The sequence below is a fragment of the Sardina pilchardus genome, chromosome 19 (genome assembly GCF_963854185.1).
Source record: "Sardina pilchardus chromosome 19, fSarPil1.1, whole genome shotgun sequence".
Classification (NCBI taxonomy): Eukaryota; Metazoa; Chordata; class Actinopteri; order Clupeiformes; family Clupeidae; genus Sardina; species Sardina pilchardus.
The window spans coordinates 24,941,211-24,968,022 of NC_085012.1; the positions used below are offsets into that span (position 1 = coordinate 24,941,211).

At 43.0% G+C, this 26,812-nt stretch overlaps 1 protein-coding gene across 1 annotated transcript in view; it reads right to left on the minus strand.

Annotated features, from left to right (window-relative positions):
- Positions 1-7,400: 7,400 nt before the first annotated feature.
- Positions 7,401-26,812, minus strand: part of jph1a (junctophilin 1a) — a 38,691-nt gene continuing 19,279 nt past the window's right edge. Inside the window, exons 4-7 of the mRNA XM_062521763.1 lie at positions 22,868-22,986; positions 9,462-10,225; positions 8,834-8,930; positions 7,401-7,788 (exon numbers count right to left, since the gene is read on the minus strand). Of these exons, the coding sequence (XP_062377747.1) occupies positions 8,850-8,930; positions 9,462-10,225; positions 22,868-22,986 (964 nt within the window). The 3' untranslated portion in view covers positions 7,401-7,788; positions 8,834-8,849. The remainder of the gene's footprint in view (positions 7,789-8,833; positions 8,931-9,461; positions 10,226-22,867; positions 22,987-26,812) is intronic.

A 26,812-nucleotide genomic window follows, 5' to 3' on the forward strand; every position in this document is an offset into this window, starting at 1 on the left:
CTCTCTTCCTCTCTCCCTCCCAGAAACACACACACACACACACACACCGCTCAACCCACACTCATGCATGCTTGAAACAATCAGTGACCTTCCAGTCGCCCATTACGGCACTTACACAGATGATCAAATGGAGGCACGAGTCGCCGGCGCTTTGAAGCTCCTCGCAGATGACCCTCCCCGCAGCAGCTGTGCCTGCCACTATTTTGGGGCGGGTACAAGCCATGACTCTGAGCAGGGCAGGGAGGGTGTGTGTGCCTTTCCACCTCAGGGTTACCGTACTCCGAGATTAAATCATCTGCTTTCACGACAAATGATTTGTCATGAAATAATGGCGCCGTGAGACAGTTCATTGCCAGTATGACAGTTTGTTTTTTCAGTTTGGTTGACGCAAAAAGATTTTGTTGAGAATGACAACACCAAAATGATTTCATAACACCAAACTCATTTCATAACAGCAAATTTTTTGGTGAGAAACACTTCATAAGTTGTGAAAGACTAGCTGTGAAAAAACCCAACCCCATGTTAAAATAACCATACCATAGTATAAGTTAAAAATCAATAGCATAAGATAACTTAACATCATATGAGTGACTGAGTCTTGTCATTGTAACATACCTCTTTTAGCTCTGTGGGTCATAATCAAGACTAGAGCACACAATACATATTTTTGTGAGGTCTTGTGTTTAAGTTGAAAGCAGAAGGTCAATACGCCGATATCAGGCCGAGTGATTCACAATAGCTTGGAATGAAGCCTCTTAATAATGAAACAAGGTCACCATGACAGACAATGAGGAGAGGAGAGGAGCGAGCTCGGCTGCCGAGCTCAGCCTCTTTATAAAGGAGTTCCACATGTCAGATTGAATTTAGTGCTGCAAGCTCCGTGCCCCAAAAGGCAGATCTGGGTCCTCGTTACTGTAAACCACTTGTACCAAAGAGCACCAAGCACCTGAGGGCGTGATCTTGGCTTTATTAGAACATTCCGGAACTGCAGACTTCTGTCTAAAGAAACTACATCTTGAATCTCATTTTTTGAAAAAAAATTCTACTTTAGTTTATATACATTTAAGACCATGTAGCCACACATTTGCGGCACATTCTTGACGGGTTATTGTTCACCATTACGTCCCCCTTTTATATATTTCCTCTTTACATTCCCAGGTCCTGATGGAATGATGAAATGCAGGTCCAGACAGAATGCTGTAATGTTGAGCACTAATGCCTGTTTATGGCCTGGTGTCCCTCCAATGGACACATGGTCGCTTCATTTGTCAGAGGGCAGAGGCCCAGCACTATACATCAGTCAGACAGCAGCAGCGGCCGTGCTTATCTAAATTTGTTTAGAAGAACATCCGCATCTGTCATTTTCAATTACGCACAGGATGAGGAATCTCTGTGGACATTCAATCAGCCGGCAGAGTGATTTACTCAGATATATCAGGGTGATGAAGAAAGCTTTGACTAATTGATCACAACCTGTAGACAAGCAAGGAAGGACTTTGCAGCCTAAGTTCACGTCCATTTTTATTTAGCAAACATGTCATTTGATATGTATGAAACATAAGAGGGAATACTTGACATGAACTATAATAATGTGAGCCTGCATTTTCCTGCGTGAACGACAACGACGACAACAACAGCATCTCACAAGAATTGAGTATTTATTATGAGTAGAAAAAGGCAAGCATCTGAAGAAGAATGAAGGAATGACTCCCATTAGTCTGCTCAGAGACGCAGAGATAAACGGATAACAGGAGATGACAGCCAGTTAGCTGCTTTGGGGCCTGAGGGGAGCCAAAGCCACGCTTGTTTAGACTACAAATGATTCATCCGGTTTGCAGCCGCATCTTCAGTCTCAGTGCACACATCACAGTTAAGAGCAGACACAGCAGCAGCCCACTTTTTCTGCATTTGCTGTCCTGTGGAAATATTGTTTTTGGATCACAAGAGCATGTCGCATATGCACTTGTGTTTTTGAATCACTATAGTCTCATTATTGATAGATAGATTAATATATTTATACTGCTCAAGACTTTAGGATACGCTGAACTGGCAAAGTAACTACCATACAGATTTGGCTGCCAAGAATGGCATGTGAACTGAAATCATGACAGTGTCATGAACTGATTCACAAGACTGTTGAGGAGCACAGAATTGAGCAGTGATCTGTGTGGAAAATGATGAATCAGCGTTAGTTGTGAGGAAACACACAGACTCACACCGCTGCCTGATTCACATATGCCATGCCCCTACCCGCTCCCAAATATTTATATGCAAACACCCTTATGGATGACAATGCTGTAATCCTGAAGCAAGTCAAGTGCCACCCAAAACATGGGTCAGAGCCTGTTTAAATGTCAATGATGTGTTGATGATATGCACCTCAGAAAAAATCCATATTTTCTTATTTCAAGAAATCTGTTTGTTAAGTGGTAACTCTTCGACTGATATTGGATTTTTCCTATTATACAACGACAGATATTAGCACAGTAGATGTTAACAAGATTAATGATTTCTTGGTCATCAGACACTCAACCTATAACCTGAAACCACGTTTGCTTTTACACCTAGAGAATGCCAAAAGTACAGTATATGTTACAAATGAACAACATTGTAGTTTAAGAATGTGTACACAAATATGATCAGATTTGGAAAGTTTCAGACATGATTTAAATTTTCTGGGAGATAATGCACCTGTCAAAAACCATACACGTTGCTAAAACTGTCAGAAAAACAACACCTGACATCAACAGTGCCAACCGTGGTCCAGTTTTCACCACGCCGCATGCATGGCGGATGCTGTGGGGCAGGGCAGGGAAATCAGATCCTCTATATACTTACGTCTTGGCAGCGTTTTGTTTTTTAAAGAAACCAATCAGTAGTTCTCTCCTGTCCCCTCTCTCTCCTGACTGCTTACGAGCCCCGATCCATTTTTAGCCGCACGGCACAGACACTTTTTAGTAGGTGATGGAGAGGCGGCCTCTGATGGAGGTTAAGATTACATGTGTCAGAGCCCTGCTTTAGCAGGGTTAAGCATGTCAAAGAATACACGGCCGTCTCGCATCCACTCAAGCAAAAAGTGAGACCGTGACAATATTTTAATGTCTGTCAAAGCTGTGCGGGAATTTTGTGTATGATGTATACAAATAAACGTGCATAGGCCTGGCCTACATGTTGCAGACAACTTTTCTAATTCTGCCATTCGCTCAATTTGTTCAGTGAAAAGTGATACATTATCCCCCCAGTTATGAATAGTCAGTGTTAATGTACAAAAAGCCCATTTCAGTACCTCATCAAATTGTTGTTGTTTTTCCAAATGTGGCCTTTATCAACCTGATCTCTTGTCCTCTGGTTTTAAATCAGTTACCCCTCTTTGTGAGGCCAGATCCCAAATTGTGTTAATATGGTCCCAAAAGGAAGCTTAAGATCTTCACAGAGATTGTGTGACTAGACCAGGAACAAAGAGAACCTGTCTCATAGTTGTCATGACGTTGGTTGTCATAGAGACATGGCTGCACATGTAGCCTCGCTGCAGAGCATCCACTTAAAAGGAGCGAGGTTATATTTGTCATTGATGAGTGTACGCTTGAACCAGATCCAGCCATCGGAGTTCGGTCAGAATAGCAACGGATAACTTACACAGCACATGATGAATGGCCTACACACGCTTCTGCACCGCCACGACACAACCACCAGCTGTCAGAAGCCAATATATTTACCATCACTCGTCTCAATAATAAAATGAGCAATAGTTTCTTATGGCCAGGTGTCTACTCTCACCACCATAGTAGAAGCCACACACAAGAAAGCAAACAGTCATAGCTAAGGTTTTATATCTGCTCATGCATATCTAGAGCAGAGATTATTATATCATTACGTAATGGTATTCTATTTGAGATTAAGAGCAGTGTTGGCAAATTACTAGGGCAAGGCATTAGCAACTTGTTCTAATGCGGTCTATAAGGCTGAGCTATGCAGAGATCGGATGGAGTGCTTTAGCGGCCGTGTAAGTGGTTGAACTTGGACCAAACTTTCTCATGTTGAGGATTTCTGCAGAACAGGTGGCTTGTGCCACCTCAGCCACAGACATCCCGACACCGAGCCAGATCAGGGCCAGCCCTGGGCCACGTCTGCCAATATGAGCTCAAGTTCAAGCTCAAATTCCCTTTAGTGTCATCTCAGCCATATACTGTGCACAGTGCACTGTATGTTGAAACTACATATGCTGGATCCTTGGTGTGACATGGACACCCAAGAAACAGCATGAAGTAAAGACAAACAACATGAAGTAAAGACAGACAACATGCAACGATATCTTAGAGTAGGCCTGCCTACTAACAAATAACAACTAGTGCAATTCTAGGCCAATAAAATCTACTATTTGGGGTTACTAATTGCAGGCAGTTTTGTGTCACGCCATGTTAGTTAAACACTCAAGAGGTCCAAAATACAACTTGACCCAAACAGTATGAAGAGTAGAAAAGGACAATGTCTAGCATCAAGATGTGATAAATTCTGAACTGATACTGTGATAAATATTGCCATATTTATGCTCATAATAAAGCTATCATTACACAAAATATTGATCACAGTAAAAAACAAGTCGTTAAACTGACCTGTTTAAAAAAAAAAAAAAAATTACTCCATGTACTCCTTAACACTGTGCAGTTCTTTGAACGTTGTTTCATTTTAAGAGTAAAAAGTGCCAAAGACACAATCAGAAGGTGCTGGTCTGGGTACAGGGCATAAAGTCTTTTATTGTTATATATAGACAAACATCTCCGTAGACTTAAACACAAATCAATAAAGTTCACTGGGTTGGTGATATCAAAAGTCACACAGTTCAACTTTGATTCATAAGGTCCAATGAGAGTCCTCTTTTTTTATTGGGTACTGTCTGTAAATGGCTTTCATTAATTCACACATCTGATATTTTCCATCAAAGGTTGTGTGTATCATGTTGTTCATTACAAAATGAGTTATATCCTTTGTCAAAATACAGCTGAGTAAATCTTTAGAAAAATACCATAAATTCATTTGAGATGTTGGATTGTGCTCTGTAAAAATCCTTATAAATAGTATATAACCTTCACTGTATATAAATGTATTTCAACATGCAATGTTGCTTTAAAAAAAATACCTATATACCGTCTTTTAAACTTGTATGATGTTATGGCTCACAAGTCTTTGAAATCGTAATCAAATGAATGAGGCCATTTACATTGCATTTCAAAGAAAAGAATTACAAGAACAGCGAGCCAAATGACATACTCCCCATCAACGTTGTTTGTACAGTATGCATAAAACATCATTGTTCTCAAGTAAAAACACTTCATCATGGCTGCCTCTTCAGATGCTGGCCCTTTACATCCGCTGACACACAAACACACGTACACACGCACACACACACACACACACACACACACACACACACACACACACACACACTCATGCTCACACACGCTCACCCACAAACAGACAAACAACACACACACACACACACACACACACATACACAATGCACAACCTTGCCTCTATACCTCAAGGCCACTACTCTACTCAAGAGGTGAGATGCACTGACAACAATTTTCAAAGATTTGATATATGCGCTGCCTACATAAGAAATAATTTATGTCACATAACGTATCCTTCATAAACCATGCAAACTAGCAGTCAAATCAAAGGTGAGATAAAGGTTCACTTTTCATCAAAGCCCTTGTAAAGATAGATTTTTGACATGAATCTTCTGAAACGATACATTGTTATGATGAGGCTGTTTGAACAGAATAAATTAATGTTTTTGAAGTGATAACATACAGAGAATGGTATCTTTTTAAATAAAGTGAAAAAGAAAACCCACCATGCTGCACCTGCAACAAAGAATACACTAAAAACAAACAATAACGTGACAAGAGAGAGCAAAAAAGAAAACATTTCTCTACTTGTAGTAACAGTCCATTTCCACACTACAGGTTAAGACAAAGACTTCTTTACTTTTTGAGGCTTTTTTCTCTTTCATTCGCATCCTCTTCTTGAGTTGAGGTAAACAGTATAACTGTTAAAGACTTTAAAAGGCAACACTCTTACCCTAGGGTACGATATCTCCCCCGGCTCTACCTGATCGAATCACACACACAAACAATTTTTTTTCTTTGGGTCTGCCAAAGCGCACTGAAACTCTTATTTCCCCACAAATATATGCAAGCAAGCAGTGTCCCTTGACAAAAAAGGGGCTTTCACATTGTCGTTAAATCACTAATAATCCACTTCCAAAGTTCCACATCAGAGACAGAAAAAGACAACAATCTCATGCAAAACTGTCTAAGCTTCGGCTATAAATACCATGACATAATTTATTTGATTCTCAAAATAAATAACATGTTTCTTTATTTTTAATAATAAGACTTCAAATTCAGCTCTGTGGTGTTGAGTGTAGCCTTGTTTGTTGAAACAGTGTTGATTTGCACAACAATAAAACCAGTAGTCAATCTAAACTAGTTTCCCTTTTAAGTCAGAGCACAGCATTTCATTCTACTTGTGTGATTAAAAACAAAATGACGCCAAGATGACTTCTACAAGAATTAAAATGATGACCATACTACAAACCTTTAGTTGGCAAAATATATAATCCATCTTTAAAAAAATAAAACATATTGCACATTTCTCAAAATTAGAATATCATCTCTTTGTGAAAGTCGTTGTTATACCAAACAAAAATCAACCAAAGAGGAAAGGACATTTGATGAAGGTAGTGATTCTTTTACGTATGTTTTTTTTTTTTTTTTTTTTGCCAATTTGCCATTGACTTCAATACAAAGCAAAACATGTAGAAATAAACTACAACAAGAAACAAAACAAAACAAAACAAAACAAAACCAACAGAAGAAAACAGAAGAATGAAAACTGTACCATGCAAGGGGGTGGGGTGGGGGTTGGTGTTGTCATAGAGACCAAAGGAACCTTCCTAAGCTGCATGTAGTTGAGATGCTAGGTGAAATTGGCGGCGACGCTAGCTGACGATATAAGACTGGTGTGTGTGGTGTGTGTGTGCCTGTGCATGCATGCGTATGTGTGTGTGTGAGTGTGTGTGTGTGTGTGTGTGTGTGTGTGTGTGTGTGTGTGTGTGTGTGTGTGTGTGTGTGTGTGTGTGTGTGTGTGACACGCCGCCCCTATCGCATACAGTTTCCTCTGGCGGGATTGGCTGGAACGCAATCCCGTGGCAACAATGTCCCCTGGACACGTTCCCCTGGCAGCCGAGAGCGGACACCTCCCCACTAAAACGTCAGATGGTAAAATAGTAAGGCAGCTGTTGGCTCCCGTCAGTTTCAAAGTGCATCTCTGAACGTTTCCAGTTAAGTCTCTCCCTCCCTCCCTCCCCTCCCTCCCTCTATTTCTCTCTCTCCCTCCCTCTTTCTCTTTCTCTCATTCCCTGGGTGCAAGGACAGATAGGGAAGCCATACACTTCAGAGGATTGGGCTTAGATCAGCAGATTCAATGTGATTTTTATGTTATTTTTTGATAGTTTATTCATTTTTTTTCTTCATATAAATACAACTGTGTTTATATTTCTTCACCCCAACATTATCTCACTCCAGCTCTCACAGGACCCCCAAAGAGCCTCAAATCGTCAGGCAGGAAGCCGAACAGTCTCTTCGCTGGATGTTCCATGTCTCATGTATCTCCAGTGGTTCATGCTCATTCCAAAGCTCCTTTGGCCAATCCCGAGTCGCCCGACGCCATTTTGTTTCTTTAAAGGCCGTCGACACAACTGCAACGGTTTTCATGACTCCACTAAGGAGCCAAGATAAAGTTAAGAAGGTTAGGCGCATAGTAGTCTCTTGGGGGAAATGGCAAGAGCTCACAGCCTGAACAGAGCCTATTTAAACTTAAAACTAGGAAGACACAGAAAAAGATTACTACCACTAACATAGATATGCCAATATAGTGAGTTTGGCCAAACAAGGAATTTGACTGTTGAATCTTTGCTCACAAAGTACAACACTCAACAATAACATAAAAAGAATAACAATTATAAGCCAGTTGCAAACTATTAGTTCATTTGCACACAGTTCATTTGCAGTCATTTGCAGTCAGTTTGTTCATTGTAAATAACCCTAGAATATATTTATACATTATTGTTAATACCTGATAAAAGACGCAATAATATTTTGTTGATGATGTGTAAGTCACTTTGGATAAAATTGTGTGCTAAATTAATGAATGTAAATGTAATCTTTATGACTCATTTGAGAATGTGCTGCAAGGCGTCCTCAATTTAGATGAACTAGCAAAATATCAATAACTAACCTAAGTTGTAGTGTTTGGAAGTGGTTTATAAAACATGTATCCACACATCCTAACTAATCATTACTGTATGTGTATGTAACAACTGTTACATAATGGAAACATTACATCATCAACTTATCAAATTATTATTGTGTCATTTATTAAGCATTACAACATATTTATGAACATATTGTAGCTAGGATTCTTCACTATAAACAAACCATGTATAACTGTGTGTACAAATGGTTTACTGATGAGAAATAAGGTATGAGCAACACTTTACAAATGATGAACAAGCCATATACTAATAGTTTACAAATGCTTAATAAATCATGAATTATGTGTAGTTATTATAAAGTGCTACCAGTTCCTGCTGGCTTTCTAGGGCAAGGTCCATTTAGAGTATAAGCAAGCCTAGATTGCCTCATGTTCAATCTGAGTGCAGAGCAGCACTTAGATTAATAGTATTTGACCTTCAAATTTAAAAGGTTGTGTGGAATGTCATAACCTTTGTATGGTTGGGGAAATGAACATGAAATCATTCGCTTACCTCAAATTCCAGTGCATCATGTCAGGAAATGGACAAAAATAATTGCAAGGCCGATATTCAAAAGCATAACCATGGCAACCAATATTGAATTAGGACCCTGTAATGTCAAAACAGACAAAAGGCAAAGCGTTAAAAGGTGTATTGTGTGGCGCAGTAATATCCTCACTCTTGCACTTTCAGTTTCACTTTGGAGTGAGGATATTACTGCGCAGAGTCTAAGTGCTCCCAATGTTATTCTGCCACACAATATAGTTATCCCTTTTACCTGCTTAGAAATGCACCACCTTTTATTTTGTCTCACCATACTTGGTCGTGTGACTACTCATGTAACTGTATTTTAATAGGGAAAACATGGAGGTCTTTAGTCGTTTCTAACTTCATCTCTGTTTGGATCCTAATGAATGCATTGGGCTAGCTAAGTGCTATCAAAGTTGTACCGCGCGCCAGAGCCAGTGAGTTCACGCATTGACACGTGAGAGGTATGTATCAACTCGTCTTAATTAAGCGAATAACATAGTTTAATATGAAAAAACGGTGAAGTGTTCCTTTAAGACTTAGACTGGCCCTATGAATATGAATCATGGGAACATGAGTGGATTTGGACCTACAGCACAGTCGGAGAACTTACTGAATCTTCCTCGACCATGTCGGGAATCTCCATGCTGGCTTTCTTGGTTTCTGACAGGCTCTTTGGCTTGAGCGACTCCTGCTTCCTGAGCTCGGTCTTGGCTCCGGCGACGGCAGGCGTGGGGGTCCTGAACTTGGGCGCGGAGGGGGGCATGCGCGCCAGCTCGGACTGCGTGGGCTCCTCGGGCTCCTCCTCCTCGGGCTCCTCGGGCGGCGGCGCCGCCTTGGTGGGCGTCTTGACGTAGTAGCTGTGGTACTGCCGCTGGCGGTGCAGCATGCCGTTGCTCTGCCTGTCCTGCTGCTCGGCCTCGGGCTCGGCCGCCTTGGGCGGTTTGGGGGGCGCCTCGTCGTGCTGGCTGTGGAAGGACACCTGCGCGTGCGGCGGCGCGGCGGGCGCCACTTTGGCCACCTCGGCGGTGATGGCGGCGCGCTCCTCCTTGCTGATCTTGCGGCTGACGCCGGTGACGCTCTGGTCTTTGCTGATCTTGTGCGCGGCGGCGGCGCTCTGATCCTTGCTGATCTTGCGCGTCACGCTGCTGTTGGCGAGGGCGGGGGCGGGGGCTTTCTTGGTGGGCGAGGGCGGCGGTGAGACGCCCGGGGTCTGGCCGGGGGAGTGCATCGGGGTGGTGCCTTTGCGATAGAAGTGCGGGCTCTCGCCCTTGCTGGATTTCTCCGGTTCTTCCTCTTTCTTCTCCTCGTTCTCCACTGGGACTTCAACGGCGGTCTCCATGGGCTCGGCAAATCTCTGCTTGACGTAGTCGAGGCCTTTAAGAAGTCAGAAAGACATGGGGAGAGAGAAAGAGAGGGAGGAAGAGAAAGACAGAGAGAGGAGAGAGAGAGAGAGAAGAAAACACACATTTACACACCATCCAACATATCAGGCTGCCATGTTTGTGCAGGCAGTGACACAAGAGATTACAGACCCATCAGTGGGAGCCAAGACGTGTAATCCTCGCTCCTCACACGCTGTCCAAGAACGTAGATTAGTAGGACCCAAGCATGCTACTATTCCCACTGATGAGAGTCCAGGCACGGGCGCCCAGCCGGCCTCCCGCGCTCCAGGCTTTAAGTAACCATACTAATGTGAGCAACTCCTCACCGGCATCCCAACAATGTCACACAGGGCCCTGCTTGTTTCGGCCAAAGCTGTGTCTGTATGTGTCTTAAGTTATGCCACTGCGGGGTGCAGCTTTGACTTTGATCTCCCGGAGATATGTTTGCCCTTGAGTAGAAGCGATGAAATCGCCCGTGCTCAGTTAAGCAGAGTGCAATCATTAATGCCGTTTAGAAGACTAAGCTATGGATTCGCCGCGTGCTACCGCAGAGACTGGAGTAGAGCTGCAGCTCTTTAATTTCTCACCTGAAGAGAAGAGTTAATCAATATTTTATGAAACGCACGCACACACACACAAAGACAAAGACAAAGACACACATTTGCTTCAGAGATCTGCCTCTTTGATTAACAACACAGGCAGAGGGCTATCATGCGTTTGAGAACTGAAAATAGATTTTATGATAACAGATAGTGGCACAAAATAAAACAGCTACATACCTAATGAAAATAACTTTTATGTTTGGTAAAATTAGAGACGCTCAAAGTTGAATAGGTACCTGCCTTCAATGCAACAGTACAACTTGTACATGTTAAAAACTGTCAAAGCGACCTTTGGCCTTCATAAACTCTAGACATAACATGGCATTGACAAATCAAAGTCAATTAAATTATGACTCTGCATTGCTGAACCACATGCCATCCCCGAAATGTACAGTTGGGTACAAGCAATTGTGCATTTGCATAATGGGCTTTTCCAAGAAGTCTGTCAGCTAACGATCACTTAATCCCCAGAAATGTCACGGTGGACTCAACTTTATAATTTACTGATCACCAACAGCAGCTAGCCAATGCTAACTACAAAGAGGGTGCGCTAAGTGTACTGTTGACAGAGCTTATAGTATCATGTGAACATAGCTTCAGTGTACAACTTGATCAGAGGTCCTACATGGCTGGTTGTGTGTCTGGTGAGGTTTTCTTCTGGAGCCCTCTCTTCAGTGAAACAAAACCAGTTGTACTGCCAATGCATGACTCCAGTTGTACTGCCAATGCATGACTCACACATTAGCGGCGGGTACCATAGCATAGCATAACAAGGTGTACAACAATATAATTACTGCACACCTCAAAACATCAGACACTTCACTGAGCGGTGTCTTCAGGGGCTTGTTCTCCTTCTTTAACTTGTCAGCTTTAGTCTGTGTAGTCTCTGTGTTTTAGAATTATTTAAATACAATGATCTTGTCACTGCTAGGCTGCATGTTAAAAAACTAAGCCCATACAGTATATTGCAAATATTTGAGTCTTTTGGAGCATTATATGCTTACCTTACAAGTTTCAATCAGATAAATGGAATGCTCAACTGGAATGACAATTCAAACAATTGTGTTTCACACAAAAGTAGATTGGTTTATGTAATTGTATCGTAATGTGGTTTGATAAATTGAACAGTCCTGACTTTCCCTTTTTTACAGAGTACTGTAGAGACAAGATCCTGAATAAAACCTGGATGGCATAAGGGATGATTAGTGAGGCTCAGTCCCTCCAACAGCGAGTCCACCATGATGTTTTCTTCATGTTAATTTCACACATTTGGCTCCTTATTGCATTATTCCTTTGCATTTCACACGTTTCAACACTGCATTAATTCTGCCTTTTATCAGAGCACGGGAAAGCACATAAAAAACTCAAGTGCACATATCTAAAACATCTGAGGCTCTTTTAATGGTGCTGCATCTCATATAGTGGCTGATGGCTGCCTGACTCCCCACTGGGGCCAGCAGAACTAGCACCGCCAAACCACACGGATACATAACATGGCTGCAATAACTCTAAACCCATATATATTTATGATAATCCAGGGGGGAGGAGGGAGAAGCCATATCTGTGGAGATAGTCACCACACATCATGTGGAGTAAAGAGACATTGGGGGAGCTGGTGATTCACTTCCAGCTGTCATAACCAGGGCATGGCTCATATCTCCCTGTGTTTGGTTATTAAGGGGCATTATTGTAAAGTGCGCCCTCTGTCCCACTGGGGGTGAGGGTGGATGGAGGGGGGGTCTTCACATAAGAATACATGCTTTTGTTCCGGATGTGGGGGGCGGCCTCGCAGAGGATAATCCCAGACCTGCTTTCTGGTTCAGTGGGCAGACAGGGGGCAGAGGGTGGCTGGGTGGGCAGTGGGGAGCTGGTATGATAGATTGGCCCGTTTAAATCCTCCGGAGCGTCTCACTGTGGCTGACCTTAATTTCAGATGAATGGCCGTAATGAGAGGGATCCATCTGAAGTGAGGTATAGAGGGTCATGTATGGTGGCGCTGCGGTGGGCAGGGGTGAACTAAGGCAGAGGCCTAACGAACTGGCAGGTTATGAGAATTGTATAGCACATCTGGCACCTGAGGAGATGAGGCTGGTGCGCTGGTGTTGTGTTGTCAGGGAGAGAGGGCACACATGCCTCCTGTCAATGTGCAGCGGCACGGTTGGTCGTATATGGTGGTGATAACCAAAATGAAATTGCCAGAGCACAAAATTATAGGTCTTTATGATAAAATGTACATCCAAGGATAAGTCAGAGAGAAGTATGTCATCTATATATATAATGAAAAAATCAATCTGGACCACTGAGCCCTAATGTTTTGAATCTCTTAATCTTACGCAATGATGCCAAACAGTTATGCCATCGTTGGTCAGTAGCTTGTTGACAAGAATTTTATTTCTCTATCATATGGAGATAAAAGTATAATTTATTTGGCAACAACATCCAAATACCTGTCACTTCTTGCCAGTCTGAAAACAGCTGTTGATAAAGATGCTGTCCAGTTTTGGGAAAGGTTGATGATATTTGATCTCAACAAGTAAATCAAATTACACCACGCCCTTGAGTGCTCTTGAATGACTGTGTTAATTGGCTGGGATAGTTTATAGTTTGGTTCAAGCCGCTATATTTTTACGCCGTGTTAATGAAGTTATGATTTTTTTTAGTGCAAACTAGAGGACCATAATGATATATTTGTTGATTATAACAACAAGGTGTATAGAATTGGAATAGAACGCTGCACCTTTAAATGTATTGCTAAATAATTAATCTACTACATCAGAGACTGTACTAAGTCAATGTTTGGTAACATGCAATATTTACATAAGAAGTACACTGAAATACATGGGTGCATTGTACCTCTGGCTTCTTCAAACAAAGTGAGATTCAGACATAATTTATCAACTCTTGAGCACATTTGATAAATACACCTTATTATTTCAATTTGTACTTCCATTCAGTGTCAGCCATTCTACTGTATATGTTACACTCCTCCACCTCAGTGGTGATGCATGGCAGTCTTAGCGGACCCAAACACAAGGGCAGATGGGACAAGGGCCGTCCCTTTTGTTTGCTTGTATTACAGATTACACTTCATGGGCCACACTTGAGTGCGGGGGGGGGGGGGGGGGGGGGTAAACAAAACCCGCCTAGCACACACAAACACACACAGTCACACACACACACAGTCACACACAGACACATACACACACACACTTCTCATGCAGATTGGCCCACTGCCTCCCCTTTTTCATACATTGTCTTCCCTTTGCATTTATTTTGAATAGCCCTTCAGAGGGGAAAAAAAAAACCCAAACAAAACCAATACAAACCAGAAACAAATGAGGGACGGGCTCACATGCTGTGACACGTGAGGCGAGGCCTTGGTAATGTATGAAGCTATTAATCTCCTTAAATGTGCTCTGTGACTGACATCAGCTGTCTAATGCCCTCGTATGATACTGTATGTGATAGATAAAGCTCTGGGTTAAACAAATGCATGTGGCTCACGGGCTAAACGAGACTCGAGAGCTGGATTGACTGTTATCGCTGTCATTATGGACACTGCCGCCTATAAAAATGCCCATCGTCTGGACTGTCTGTGACTCATGCCTTTGTTGAAATGAGACATCAATACCTCAAGGTGACCCCCAACTTACAAGTTGGTGTGTGTGAATGTGTGCGAGTTGTAACATCCCTTGTGGGGGTCACAAAAACATGGTCTGGCCTCAGTCTGGGTGTGTGTGTGTGTGTGTGTGTGTGTTGACGTGACTAACCCAAGGATCAGGGGCCACTTAGCCTCGGTGCTGCTGCTGTGTGTGTGCACAGCGCGTCATGTCATGTAGCTCATACATCAGCTGTTTGATATGACTTCAGCTTTTTGCGAGACTTGTAAATAAATGCCTGTGTGTATGTGTAAGGGAGGAGTTAACTGTGAGAGTGTGAATGAGTACTTAGGTTATGGTTACTAAGCAGACACTTTTCTCAAAAGGGATTTTAAATGCTTGTTTTCATACTAAGCGTGTGTCTGTATCAAAGTTTAAGCAATGTCCTTTATGTATGCATGCTGTGGTACATGGAGATACTGTATACGTCTTTCTTTCTGTGTGCACACGTAAGCCTGTGTTAGTAGTGTACTTCACAGTACTGTGCTTACAAGTGAAATTTGTGTACAGTAGAAGCTCCCTAATCCTCATGTGAATGTCTTCATGTGTGTATCTGGTTGTTTTCCTATCCATGTATGTATGTACTGTATATATACAAGTGTGTGTCTGTATGTGTGTGAGCTTAAGTGAGTCTGAATGTGCATGCATATGTGTGCACTGTATGTGTGCATAGTATACGCGTGTGTGTATATGTATGCGTGCGTGTGTCTTTGCAGATGGCCCCGGCTGAAGGAATGGACAGCTGCAGTGAGTCAGTCAGTCCATCCATCCATCCAGGCCCCAGAGCTCAGCCATAGCTGCCTCTCAGCTCGGCCATCCCAGCTATGTCTCCAGGGCTGGCCCCGTAAGGACACATTGGGGCCAAATATAGCTTGATTAACATCTCTCTATAAACTTCATGCAGCGCGGCCATGGCCTGCCTTTCGCACTGGGGGGTGGACAGGAACACAAGCACAAGCACACACACACACACACAACACACACACACACAACACACACACACACAATACACACACACACACACGCACACGCGCACACACGCACACACACACACACACACACACACACACACACACACACACACACGCCCGCGCACACACACACACACACACACACACTCATGCAGCCTCAGAAAGGTCAGTGTCTACAAAGAAAAGAGATCTGGTCCAGATTTGATATCAATTAGACGGCTGCTGAAACACACCTCACACCAAAACAGACATAAGGCATAGACTGCAGCTTTTTTTGGTCAGAAAATAATAAAAGCCTTTGAGACTAACAGTAAGACGAATTAACCTCAAGGGAAGCATCTCCCAGTATTGCTGTTTATTTAACTTTTAATGCTTCTCTCTTTGAACTCTTGTTATGTGTTGGTTGTTGGGGGCTCCACCAATGGTCAAGAAATACATTGAAAACAAGTGAAAGGCAAAATCTACATGCATGGGGAAACATAAAAAAACTGTCAGGATCGCAATAGCAACCAGTTAACCTTAACCACCAACCATAATAGCTGACTGTACCTACAGTAGTCTCTGATATAAGAGTGAAGGTCATGACCTTTTCTTATGCCCATTGTAGAGCACATCTGACCACTGTACAGATTACCTGAGCTGGGGGGAAATTGAGCCTTGTCCATTTCCAGAATCAGCCTGGGTGTTCTATCTAATGCCTGTCTGCCTGTTTGGATAGTGCACATCCCTCCACTGTGATAATCCGACGTAAAACCGAAACGTCAATTACAGCGCAAGCAGCAGTGTTGCCTCTTTTTTAAAGGGGGACATTTTGTTGCTCTTGGAAGAGCACTGCGAGCTTCGCCGGGGCCAAGTCTTTGTAGTGGAGACTGTCGAGGGTCCGTTCAGATTATGTGGGAAAGTCTCCCAAGTTTATTTTCACACGGTAGAGCATTGGATTTCAAACACTTGCATCATCTCTCGTTTGTAGACCAAAAGAGCTTCTCCCTTGAGCCTCTTACACTCTAGTGGTCCTTCCTGGCTTAAGTGAAGACCCAGCAACTGACTGTAAAGCAACACACTGGCTACAGTATAGTCAAATTTGTGATCATGCCAGAGGTTGACATCTTTGATAGAAAGATTTGTCTTAAAATGCATACTTCTTCAAAAATACGCTCATAAGTGCTTCACCTCCATGGATAGTCGACATTGTTGAAGGGTTTTTCCAGTCTATGTATGTCAATCTGAATGGAATTTTTCACACAGCTAAAAATACCTTCTCTTTTTTTCCCAGACTCTATATTCAAGCATAGGAATGCTGTCTGATAGGGGGTGTTTACATTAAACAGAGGAGTTGCCAGAACATGACAAATGATTAAGGGCACACTTACTAGCCCTGTGTCCAACAAATCTATTCATTCACAACACAGTGCACTATAGTGAATAAATATAATGTTGGTTATTCACTATATGTCATGAAAGAGAGGATGATCTGAACACAGGGTAGGATGGCTTGATTCATAAATTTAGTTCTCAGCTTGATTAATAGATTTAGTAGGTTCTTGTCTTGATTAATAGATGTATAAGCTCAGTTAAACACACAATCTGAAGGGTTGATATTGATATCTAAATGTATAGAAATGTATGAGAATGAATGAATATCACACAGCTACCATCCAACAACTCAATAATAACCTCATTACGCTCAGTGTAATCCCTGACACTGTGAGAGGACCCCAGGTGTGTGTGTGTGTGCATGGTGTGTGCTAGGAAACATTACCGCCTGTTTTCCAAACCACAAACAACAAGCCGTCTCTGTCCTCTGGGTCTCTTGTTCATGTCCAGGGCGCCTGTCCAACAGCCCCTCATTGTCTGTGTGTTACTCACCCTCTCTTCTGGCACCCCTTGGCATTGAGCCACCGCAGACTCACACATGGGGCACAACTCAGCTGCGCTTCCAAGCACACCGGCTAAATGCTGCTAGCGGTTAGCCTGCTGGCTACGTACAGTAGGCCATGTGCTCACATTGACTACTTTTTCTTTCTTCGTCATCCTTTGCTAGCCTGTACAAATGGTGTTGACTGACTGTCACACGTAAACCGGCATCGGACAGTCGGCTTATACAGCTGTAAACATTGCCGTGATTACATTGAGGAAATGCACTTGTGACAGACATACTTCCAGACATTCCTCTGGCGGATCTGGCAAATTTGAATAATAGTGCTGGCTTCAAAAGGGCTTGGTAGCCACTCCACAGCTCTGAGTCACTGGTGAAAACCATGGCTTCTGGTGGTTCCAGTCACAACAAAAGCGAAGAGGGGGAATACCTGCCAGCTAAGTCTTCCTGAAGGCTTTGTTTGCGCCGGGCGCACTTAGAGACTTTAACTGTAGCCATAGAAACAGAACTCTGCAGATCCGTTCAAACGTTTATATCTCCCCAGAAACACAGCAGTCCTTTTCAGCATGGGAGGATGAAGGTGTATTCCAGTTAACAATATACAGCAAAGCAACCAGCTTAACACAAGTATCTTATTCAATATTTCAAGGAGATACAGTTGGAGTTGAGATACATGTTTAAGCTTTGCACCATGTCTTAAGTCAAACATAAATGTGCAACAGTATCAGAATTGATTATGAAATAAATGTGTTACCATTCTGTTCTATTTATTAGTTTGGCTTGACTCCAAGGCGGACACAAAGGGAGTAAGGGTAAAGGTGCCATGACTGTCAGAGAGAGAGTGAGAAGAACGAAGAGAGAGAGAGAAGAAAGACACAGAGAGAGAGAGAGATAGGTAGAAGGGTGAGAGATAGAAGAAGGGAGAGAGAGATTCAACACTTGGCAAACACTAACATACTCCACCCTGGGCACTTGAATGAACGAAAGCCAATTCAATAACTCGGCCAATTCACTTTGCTGCAGTATCTTAATACCATGAGCAAACATGGGTAGACCAGCAGGGCGTTCCCACACACCACATAATAGCTTTGCTTCATGCACGAGATGCTCTGCTCATTGCCCATCTTTAGTAGTCATTGCCCCCTCATTTAAATGAGGGCCTTGGGACTTCAGAATGGCGTCATCTCCATCCCCCCCAGCTTGCATGACTAAGTCCAGTGACAAACCACAACCCTGCCATAGCAGGTGCTCTGGTGGTCAGACGGGCGTTGGTGCCAAGAGCCATGTGGCCCTGAGAGCCGATAAGGTGTTGTTGACGTGGCCCCTAGGGGCCCCTGGGCCCTTATCTGAGCATGAGCGTGTGTGGTGTGAGCTGTATGGCTCTTTACTGACATGCCCTCACATTCTTACCCGCGACCCTGCTGGGGATGTGACGCTACACGGCGCTACGTGACGTGGGTTCAGGTTAGCGCCTTGGGCCGTTTTTTTTTTTATTAGGAGAGACCACTCATACAAGACTGAAGCTCAAACACACTTGAGCACGTCGACAGGTCACACACACACACACTAACACAAGACTGCACCTCACACACACTCACACACAGGTCTACTCACACATCTACAGGCACATCTAACTCTCACACCTGCTCAGGAATAGTTCAACAGTCTGCACTTCATTGCTGTTTCCAGATTTAATTTGAGCTCAGCTTTGTTTTTAGCTTACTAAGGTCTTCAGTAACACCTTACTTTAGTGGTCTGCTCACAGAGATTTGAGACTTCAAAGAAGATTCAGGTTCCTTAAGCCTTAACCATAAATTGTAGGTAACAGAGAGTAAACAGGTAGTTTGTTCATAATGTAAGCATCAGTAGAAAGTCAGTGGTCCGGGCGGACCATCCAAATAAAGTACGACCAGTTGATTTTTAGTTTAAAAAGATGTACAGTACTGTATTTACAAGTATGTACTCTCCATGACATTATCATCATAACGGTACAGTAGAAGGCTCAGCCATATAGTATGCAGCATGCACTATGGCCATAATATACACTACTGAGACTAACGTGAATTAACGCAAACATCTTCACTGCCTGACACAGCTATATATCTACAATTTGACATTGACTATAATGAAAGGTTTTTGTGTTTGATGCTGAAGGTGGCTCTAGACATTTAGTTTGTGTACTAAACACCTGGAACGAACCTAGCATGGGCCGGTTCAGGTTTCTGAACTGGGCCAAACCCAAATCCCATCCCACTTCCATGTTATCCACTTTCCTGTTAGCTGTGCTAAAAAAAGATGCCTTGCTTTGAGAGAACAGGAGTGATGTGATGATGTGAAACACCGCTTCAACGCTCTTCACCCTGTCTGAAGTTTACAAACATAACACTGAGTTATGGCCGCCTGTGGCAATGGCAGAGAAGGCCAGGCCCTTTCACTCTAGTCTGCTGCCTCGGAGCAAGAAGGCTGCTTTGATTCTGACTCAGGATCTCAGTCTAGCGTCCTTTATAAAACACTTTTTTTCTGTCAAAACTAAGCGAGCAAATATATAAAAGAAAACAGAAAACAAGCATTACATTATGTGGACTGTAAATGATGTGAGATGTGCCTTTTGCACTTCAAGGCCAGGCAAGGTCTCCACAAGTTACATCATATCAATGCTTTATGAAGCAATGACTCTTAAGAGGGTGATTATTGAGGTGTATGGCATGTTTTCAGTGTGTACATGAAGTGAGCCATCATGGCCTCTTCAATGTGTTAGCATAAGCATTTCAAGGTGAAGACTGAATGGACTGGTAGCTCATTGAGGACAGTGTTAACTTTATGGCAAGACAGAGAGGGTCATATGGGGTCTCCATGACTCGCTCTGAATAGTGAATGGCTCTGAAACTAATTCACTGCTGTGCTGACTTGGCTTGAGTCCTGTGGGGGTCCAAGAACAGACAGATCTGTTCCAAAGCTGCCATATTACAAAGGTAAAGATGATTGATGTCTAGCAGATGCTATTACAGTTTTTCTCGACTGCTTTGACCTGCTTAAGGAAACTGGGATTCACTTGGTCTTCCTGAACACCTTCTTTGCACAGCAGACGTCATCTCTTGCGAATGTCTTCACACGTTTTCACTGGGTTCACACATTTTTCACACCCTTTTGCAAAACAGTTAACACAGCTGTCATTCAAATACGCCAAACTCTATTGGTTTCCCTGTCCATTCACAGGTGGTAGAGATTCTTTGCCTAAGTCTGAATCTCTTCTGATACACCTGTGTGAAACTCCTTTGCCCAAATCTTCAATTAGCAATGGATCAAGAGAGGTCAAAGGCAAGTAAGAGTGAGAGGCCATGGTAGAGGGGCCGGAGGAAGAGGAGTCCGTATGCACAGTGGATAAATAGTAGGAAGAATTTAAGTGTCAGGTGAAGTTCGGGCAGAAATCGTGAATCATTCGGCAGCAATGAACCATGGCTTGTCCTTTACATAGGCTGGTCAAAGAGTACAACCGGTTCTGAGAAGGAGCACTGTGGCATTCAATTTTCTGTTACTGAATAACATATTGCCTTGTTTGTAGACCAACTGTCTTCTGAAATATACAGTAAAGTTTTCCCCATTGTCATTATACTTTATAGAGCCCACCGACTACCACACACTGGTGGCAGAGGAAAAATCTTAAGTGTTGAACAGGAGGCTGCCATTGTAGACATGGTTGTGTCAAACAATGCCATACAACTGTGTGAAATCCAGATGGCAGTAGTTGCCGATCAGGGCACATTTAGAGACATCAGCAGTGTGAGTGTGTCTACCATTGACAGTGTCCCCCCCAAGAAATCACCTGGCAATGCAACAGCTGTACAGAGTTGCCTTTCAAACACTCTGAAATGATGCCAGATTGAGGCCAGACTCCAGTTAAGGATACGTTCCTGTATTGTAATGCCTTGCATGTACAATTACAAGCAACTGAAATCCTTCTTTTCTTCAGGTTTTGTCTTTTCACTTAGAGAATAATGGATCTTGAGGCTGAGGGGGGCACATCTATTTATTCATGTGGATGAAGCTGGCATCCTCTCCAAGGTGAGGAGACATGGAAGGAACATCAGTGGGCACGGGGCCAATGTCACGGGGCCAGGACAGAGGGGTGCCAATAGAACGTACAACCAATACACTATGTGTTGCCATCTCCAACGATGGTGCCCTGTGCCCTGAACCACATTCCTACAATCGACCCTTACAACACCGAACGTCTGATCACTGTTCTCTTTCTCAAAGCACTGCGGCCTGGCGTGCCTCTGTTCGTCATCATCTGGGACAACGTGGCATTCCACCATTCTCGCTTAGTCAATGAATGGTTTGCAGCACAGCCACACACGATGATGCAGCTCCTCCCAGCGTATTCACCATTTCTAAATTCGATTGAGGAATTTTCCAGCAGTTGGAGGAGGAAAGGATCACCGCCCCTATGACCAGCTGCCCTCGCTAGATGCCTCGACTGCTGCTGCCCACGAGATAGGTGGTGAGGAATGTCAAGGCTGGATACACCATGCGAGGAGGTTTTTCCCTCAGTGCATTGCAAGAGAAAATATTGAATGTGATGTGGACGAGAACCTGTGGCCCTATCGTTGTGAACGAATGGACAATGAGTGATGGTGATGAGAATTTGAACGTTTGTTATATTCCCAAAATATTTAGTTACATTTGTCAAAATAATGGCATGCCATTGTGTCTGATCTTTCTGAATTTAGATTCCATTGGCATGTAGCACATACTATGTCAAGCAAAGAAATGCCACTGGCATGTAAACATGACATGCAAGGCTGCACTGGTTATTTTGTTGTGTAGTGTGTAAAGATTGATTAAACATGCTACATGTTTTTAAATGTTTTGAGAGAGTATAGCCTTTTGCAAGCAAAATGCATCTTTTTGGTCAGGGTGCTTTTGATCAGACGTATGTTCACTGTTTTGAAAATGTGAGTTGACACAAGCATTAAAGCAATCAAGAAAAATTGTAAACTAGTAACATTAGGTTTGGATATCAAACCCAGGCTGATTGATTGTCAGGTGGCGACACTACCACAGTTCCATCACACCTGCGAAATTATCCAGATAATAATAACTATGCCGATCTTGTGTTGTGTTGTAGCAGGTCTTGTGTTGGGCAGGTCTTGTGTTGTGTTGTGTTGTGCAGGTCTTGTGTTGGTCTATTGACATAGATTACAGAGTCGAAAGGAGTCTAAGCAGTTGACCTTTTCGTCTAAGTGAACATTCAGACCAAATTTGAGGAACATGTACATACATGTGGTCACAGTGACCTGGAACTTTGACCTCCAAAATATCATCTTAGAGTCTAAGTAAACATTCACAGGTCTTGTGTTGTATTGTGCAGGTCTTGTGTTGTGTTGCGCAGGTCTCATGTTGTGTTGAGCAGATCTCGTGTTGTGTTGTGCAGATCTCGTGTTGTGTTGTGCAGGTCTCGTGTTGTATTGTGCAGGTCTTGTGTTGTATTGTGCAGGTGTCATGCTGTGCGGTGCCTTAGGTTACCTGGCTGATGGAAGCTTGGGGAGAGCTCTCTGGCCACTGATCTGGCCAGGTCAGAGTCGTGGAGGGCTGCCAGAGCGGCCTGGTCAGCTGCTTCACTCTTGGTTCGGGCATGAGCGGTCCTGTGGTGATGAGTGCCCACACACACACACACATACAAACAAACAGACAGACACACACAGACAGACAGAAAGAGAGGGAGAGAGAAATAATTAGATAAGGAACATCTTGTGATATGTATAGAAACGGATGATTGCTTTCTTGCCTCCTGAGATGTTTTACTCAAAACTTTACGTTACTACAAAATGAGTCATTATTCAGGAGGCAAGAAAGCAATTCATTAAACAACCACTGAATGAAAGAATCAACGAGGCAGTTCATGAATAAATAAGCCACTAAACCAAATTATCCAACAACCAAATTAATAAGAAAGAATAATTAAGAAAGCGATCAATTATTCTGTAATTTGAGTCTCATATTATGCAAAATGAAGTGCGCAGAAATGTAAAAACTCTGAAGATAATTTTGACATTTAAAGGTCCAGTCAGCGATCATACACGATTTCAAACATTTTTTTGTCCCAAACCCTGTGCCCTGTAGGCAGCCCAGGCTCTGAAAACTAGAAACAAACAAAGTACCCCAAACAAAAACTAAACTCTGCGTGTCTCTGGGAATACTCAAAGGAGGAGTGAGCCAACTCTCTGGTGTGTTTCGTTTGGTCCTTGGTTAAAATATATTGCATTGTGTTTTAGACAAAAGCATCTGCTAATAAATTTAAATAGTTCGCAACTTCCTGCGTAAATGCTGACTGCGCCTTTAAGGGATAGCAGAGACAGCATTTACAGACATACTTATTTCTGTTTCAGTACCATAACACCATGAATACAGTACAATGTATGCTGTAGTGTGCCAAAAGGCTAAAGTATATAGAATAAATATATATTTTAGGAAGTAACTTTCAGACTGAGAGGTAAAGTAGAAACTTCATTCTGTGGTATGCGCCCTTTTTGGTTGACATACATCTGGGTGTTGAGCCATGTAATTAACATACTACAGAGTCGAAAGGAATCTAAGCAGTTGACCTTTTCGTCTAAGTGAACATTCAGACCAGATTTGAGGAACAAGTACATACATGTGGTCACAGTGACCTGGAACTTTGACCTCCAAAATATTATCAGTTCATCTTAGAGTCTAAGAAAACATTCACACCAAATTTGAAGAACAAGCCTCAAGGCCTTCTTGAGACATTACGTTCATGAGAATGGGACATACATGTTGACCTATATACTTTGACCTTTAACCTCTAATATCTATTAATTCCAATCCAAGTCCAGAGTCCAATTGAACTTTCAGACAAAATTTGAAACACGTGCCTTGAGGTGTCGAACACACATATGAACCTATGTACACGCAGACAACTCAAAAGCATGCTCCCTCTGGCTATGATAAACTCTGGTGTGGAGGCATAAAAACCCAATAATAGAGGGAACAAAGACATTTTCCCTTACTATAGATTATTTTACAGGTTGAGCAATCTGTGTAGTACAACTGTGAAAAAAAGTCTCATCTTTGTTCAGCAAGTGCTGATGCAGCAGCACCTCACCAACTCAGCAAAAAACAAAACTCTTGTAGGACCAGAACTGCTGAATGTATTAGGCAGGCACTTTGGCAGCCAAGATCCTGCCACCAGTCATTAGGCAGTCGCTATGTCGTGTACGTATTCAAATCCCCCACGCAGTGCAAACACAAACAAACAAAAACGGAAAATAGACGATAGTAAGCAAAGATTGTGTAACATGTGACATATGTTATATGACCTGGTATCATCAGGCCAGCAGCGATATGCAGAGCTTGTTCGGAGGCTTATGTTATGTAACAATGCTTATGGTTATGAATGCCTAGTTCTACATCTGCTGGTGTCTAATACATGTTGGTTTTTTCAGGGTGAATCAGACGATTGCCGTTTACTGGCCAATCCTCTATAGAGCTGCTGGAGGATGAATCAGCCTGTGTGCATGTGCGTGAATTCAACATTTCTTTTATTGTCGTTTTATCATTCACTTGCATACAATCAAGAATTAAATAATGGTTCTCCTGGGCAGTGTGTGCATTACTGTAGTAATTCAAAATAATAAATCTAAAATAAAAAAGAAACACACTTAGGTTTGTTGCTCTGTATCTGCGTACATACTGACCATCTGTGTTTTGCGCATATGTCACTTTTGAGCGTGCTTATTAAGTGAATGTGTGTATGCACACACATGAATGTATGTGTGTGTGTATGTGTGTGTGTAGCCTATATGCATTCCGAGCGCACGCTCCTGTCCGACGGGTCAGGCTCGGCGTTGACCCCCGCCCTCCTGTCAAATCCAAATCCTGCTTTTCCAAATGGATGGGAGGAAGGGGATCCGCCAAAGCGCTTAATCCAGTCTAGAGGCCGCAGCAGAGGGCCGGCTCCCTGATCACACGGCACTCACGCACACCCGCTCAACAGCAGCAGTAGCAATAGCACCTAGCATAGCATCACACAGCAACAGCTGCAGTAGCACATAGCAGCACACATCACCGGCTGCATCTACTCATAGCAGCACACAGCTGCTAAGACAGGCAGCGGCTAACTGCTATAAGTATTATGCTAACTGCTTTAATAATCTTCAAATTTAAGTGTAAAATAAAGACACTATAAGGTGTAGGACAGCTTGCTGTTTTTCAACTTTTACATTATTCACATAACTGACAGCAAGTAACATGTGAGGAGTGTTTTTAGCTTTCAGACAGGCTGAGTGGTTAAAGGTTTTGACACTGTATATCTTTCACACATGACTGGAATGTGTTTAATATGTATGAAAGGCAACATCAGCAGGAGCTGGAGACACTATGGTGTCTAGCTTTGAGTTCATAGACACAACAGCCAGCTCACAGACAGGTAATTCTGAATCACTTAACAATTTAACTAACCTGTCAAATGTAAAGGGGAATACAACACAACAAACTACCAAATAGAGCTATCTCTCTACTTTACAGCACACACAATAAACAATTATGACAAACTTTCATATTGATCATTGAGAATCAGTCTTTGGTCAACACACCAACTACGAGACTGTGTCAATGAGCAGTGTCATTCTCAGTGCTGAGGAAATCCAACATGGTCTTGTGTTGGGACTCAGAGCTGAACAACAGAGAGAGAGAGAGTTGGCCTCACGCCACAGCGCTGTAGCATGTCGGTGGTAGCCATGTCGCTAGCGTCGCCGCTGACATAAGAGAAGGTGGCTTTACAAGGCACACAGGAACTGAGAGGGGTGACCTGGTTCACAAATCTCCTGCAAGCCAGCATAGACACACACACACACACACACACACACACACACACACACACACACACACACACAATAATTTCCATCCCCCTCTTCCCAGAGAAAGAAAGATAGAGACAGAAAGAGAGAGAAATAAAAAGAAAGACAGACAGAAAGAGAGAGAGAGCGAGAGAGAGAGAGGGAGAGAGAGGCTCTCTGGGCTATGTGCCATGCATTACAGGGGAACGAGGGATTTTTTATTTCTCTCTTTTTTTGCCAGGCTTACTCCAGCTGAACTAATTACGCAACACAGCATCAAAAAGGACAAAATATAAATTCCATCAAACGCAGGAGATTAAAGCTTTCTCTTTCATTCCTCTGTGCCTCTACAGGAGCTCACCCCAAAGAACGACAGAGACGGAAGGAGAGGTAAAGGAGAAGAGAGGAAAGGAGTGAAGAGTTGAAAATGACACGAGGGAAGAGTGGAGATGAGAGGAGGAGATAGACAGAGAGAGTGGAGCAGAGTGGAGAATATTACGAGAACACTTCAGGAGAGGAATCACACAGTGGTAGATAAGTAGGGGGAACAACAAAGGAGGAACCGGCATGCCGGGAAGAAAGAGAGGAAAAGAGGATTGGGCGAGAGGAAGAG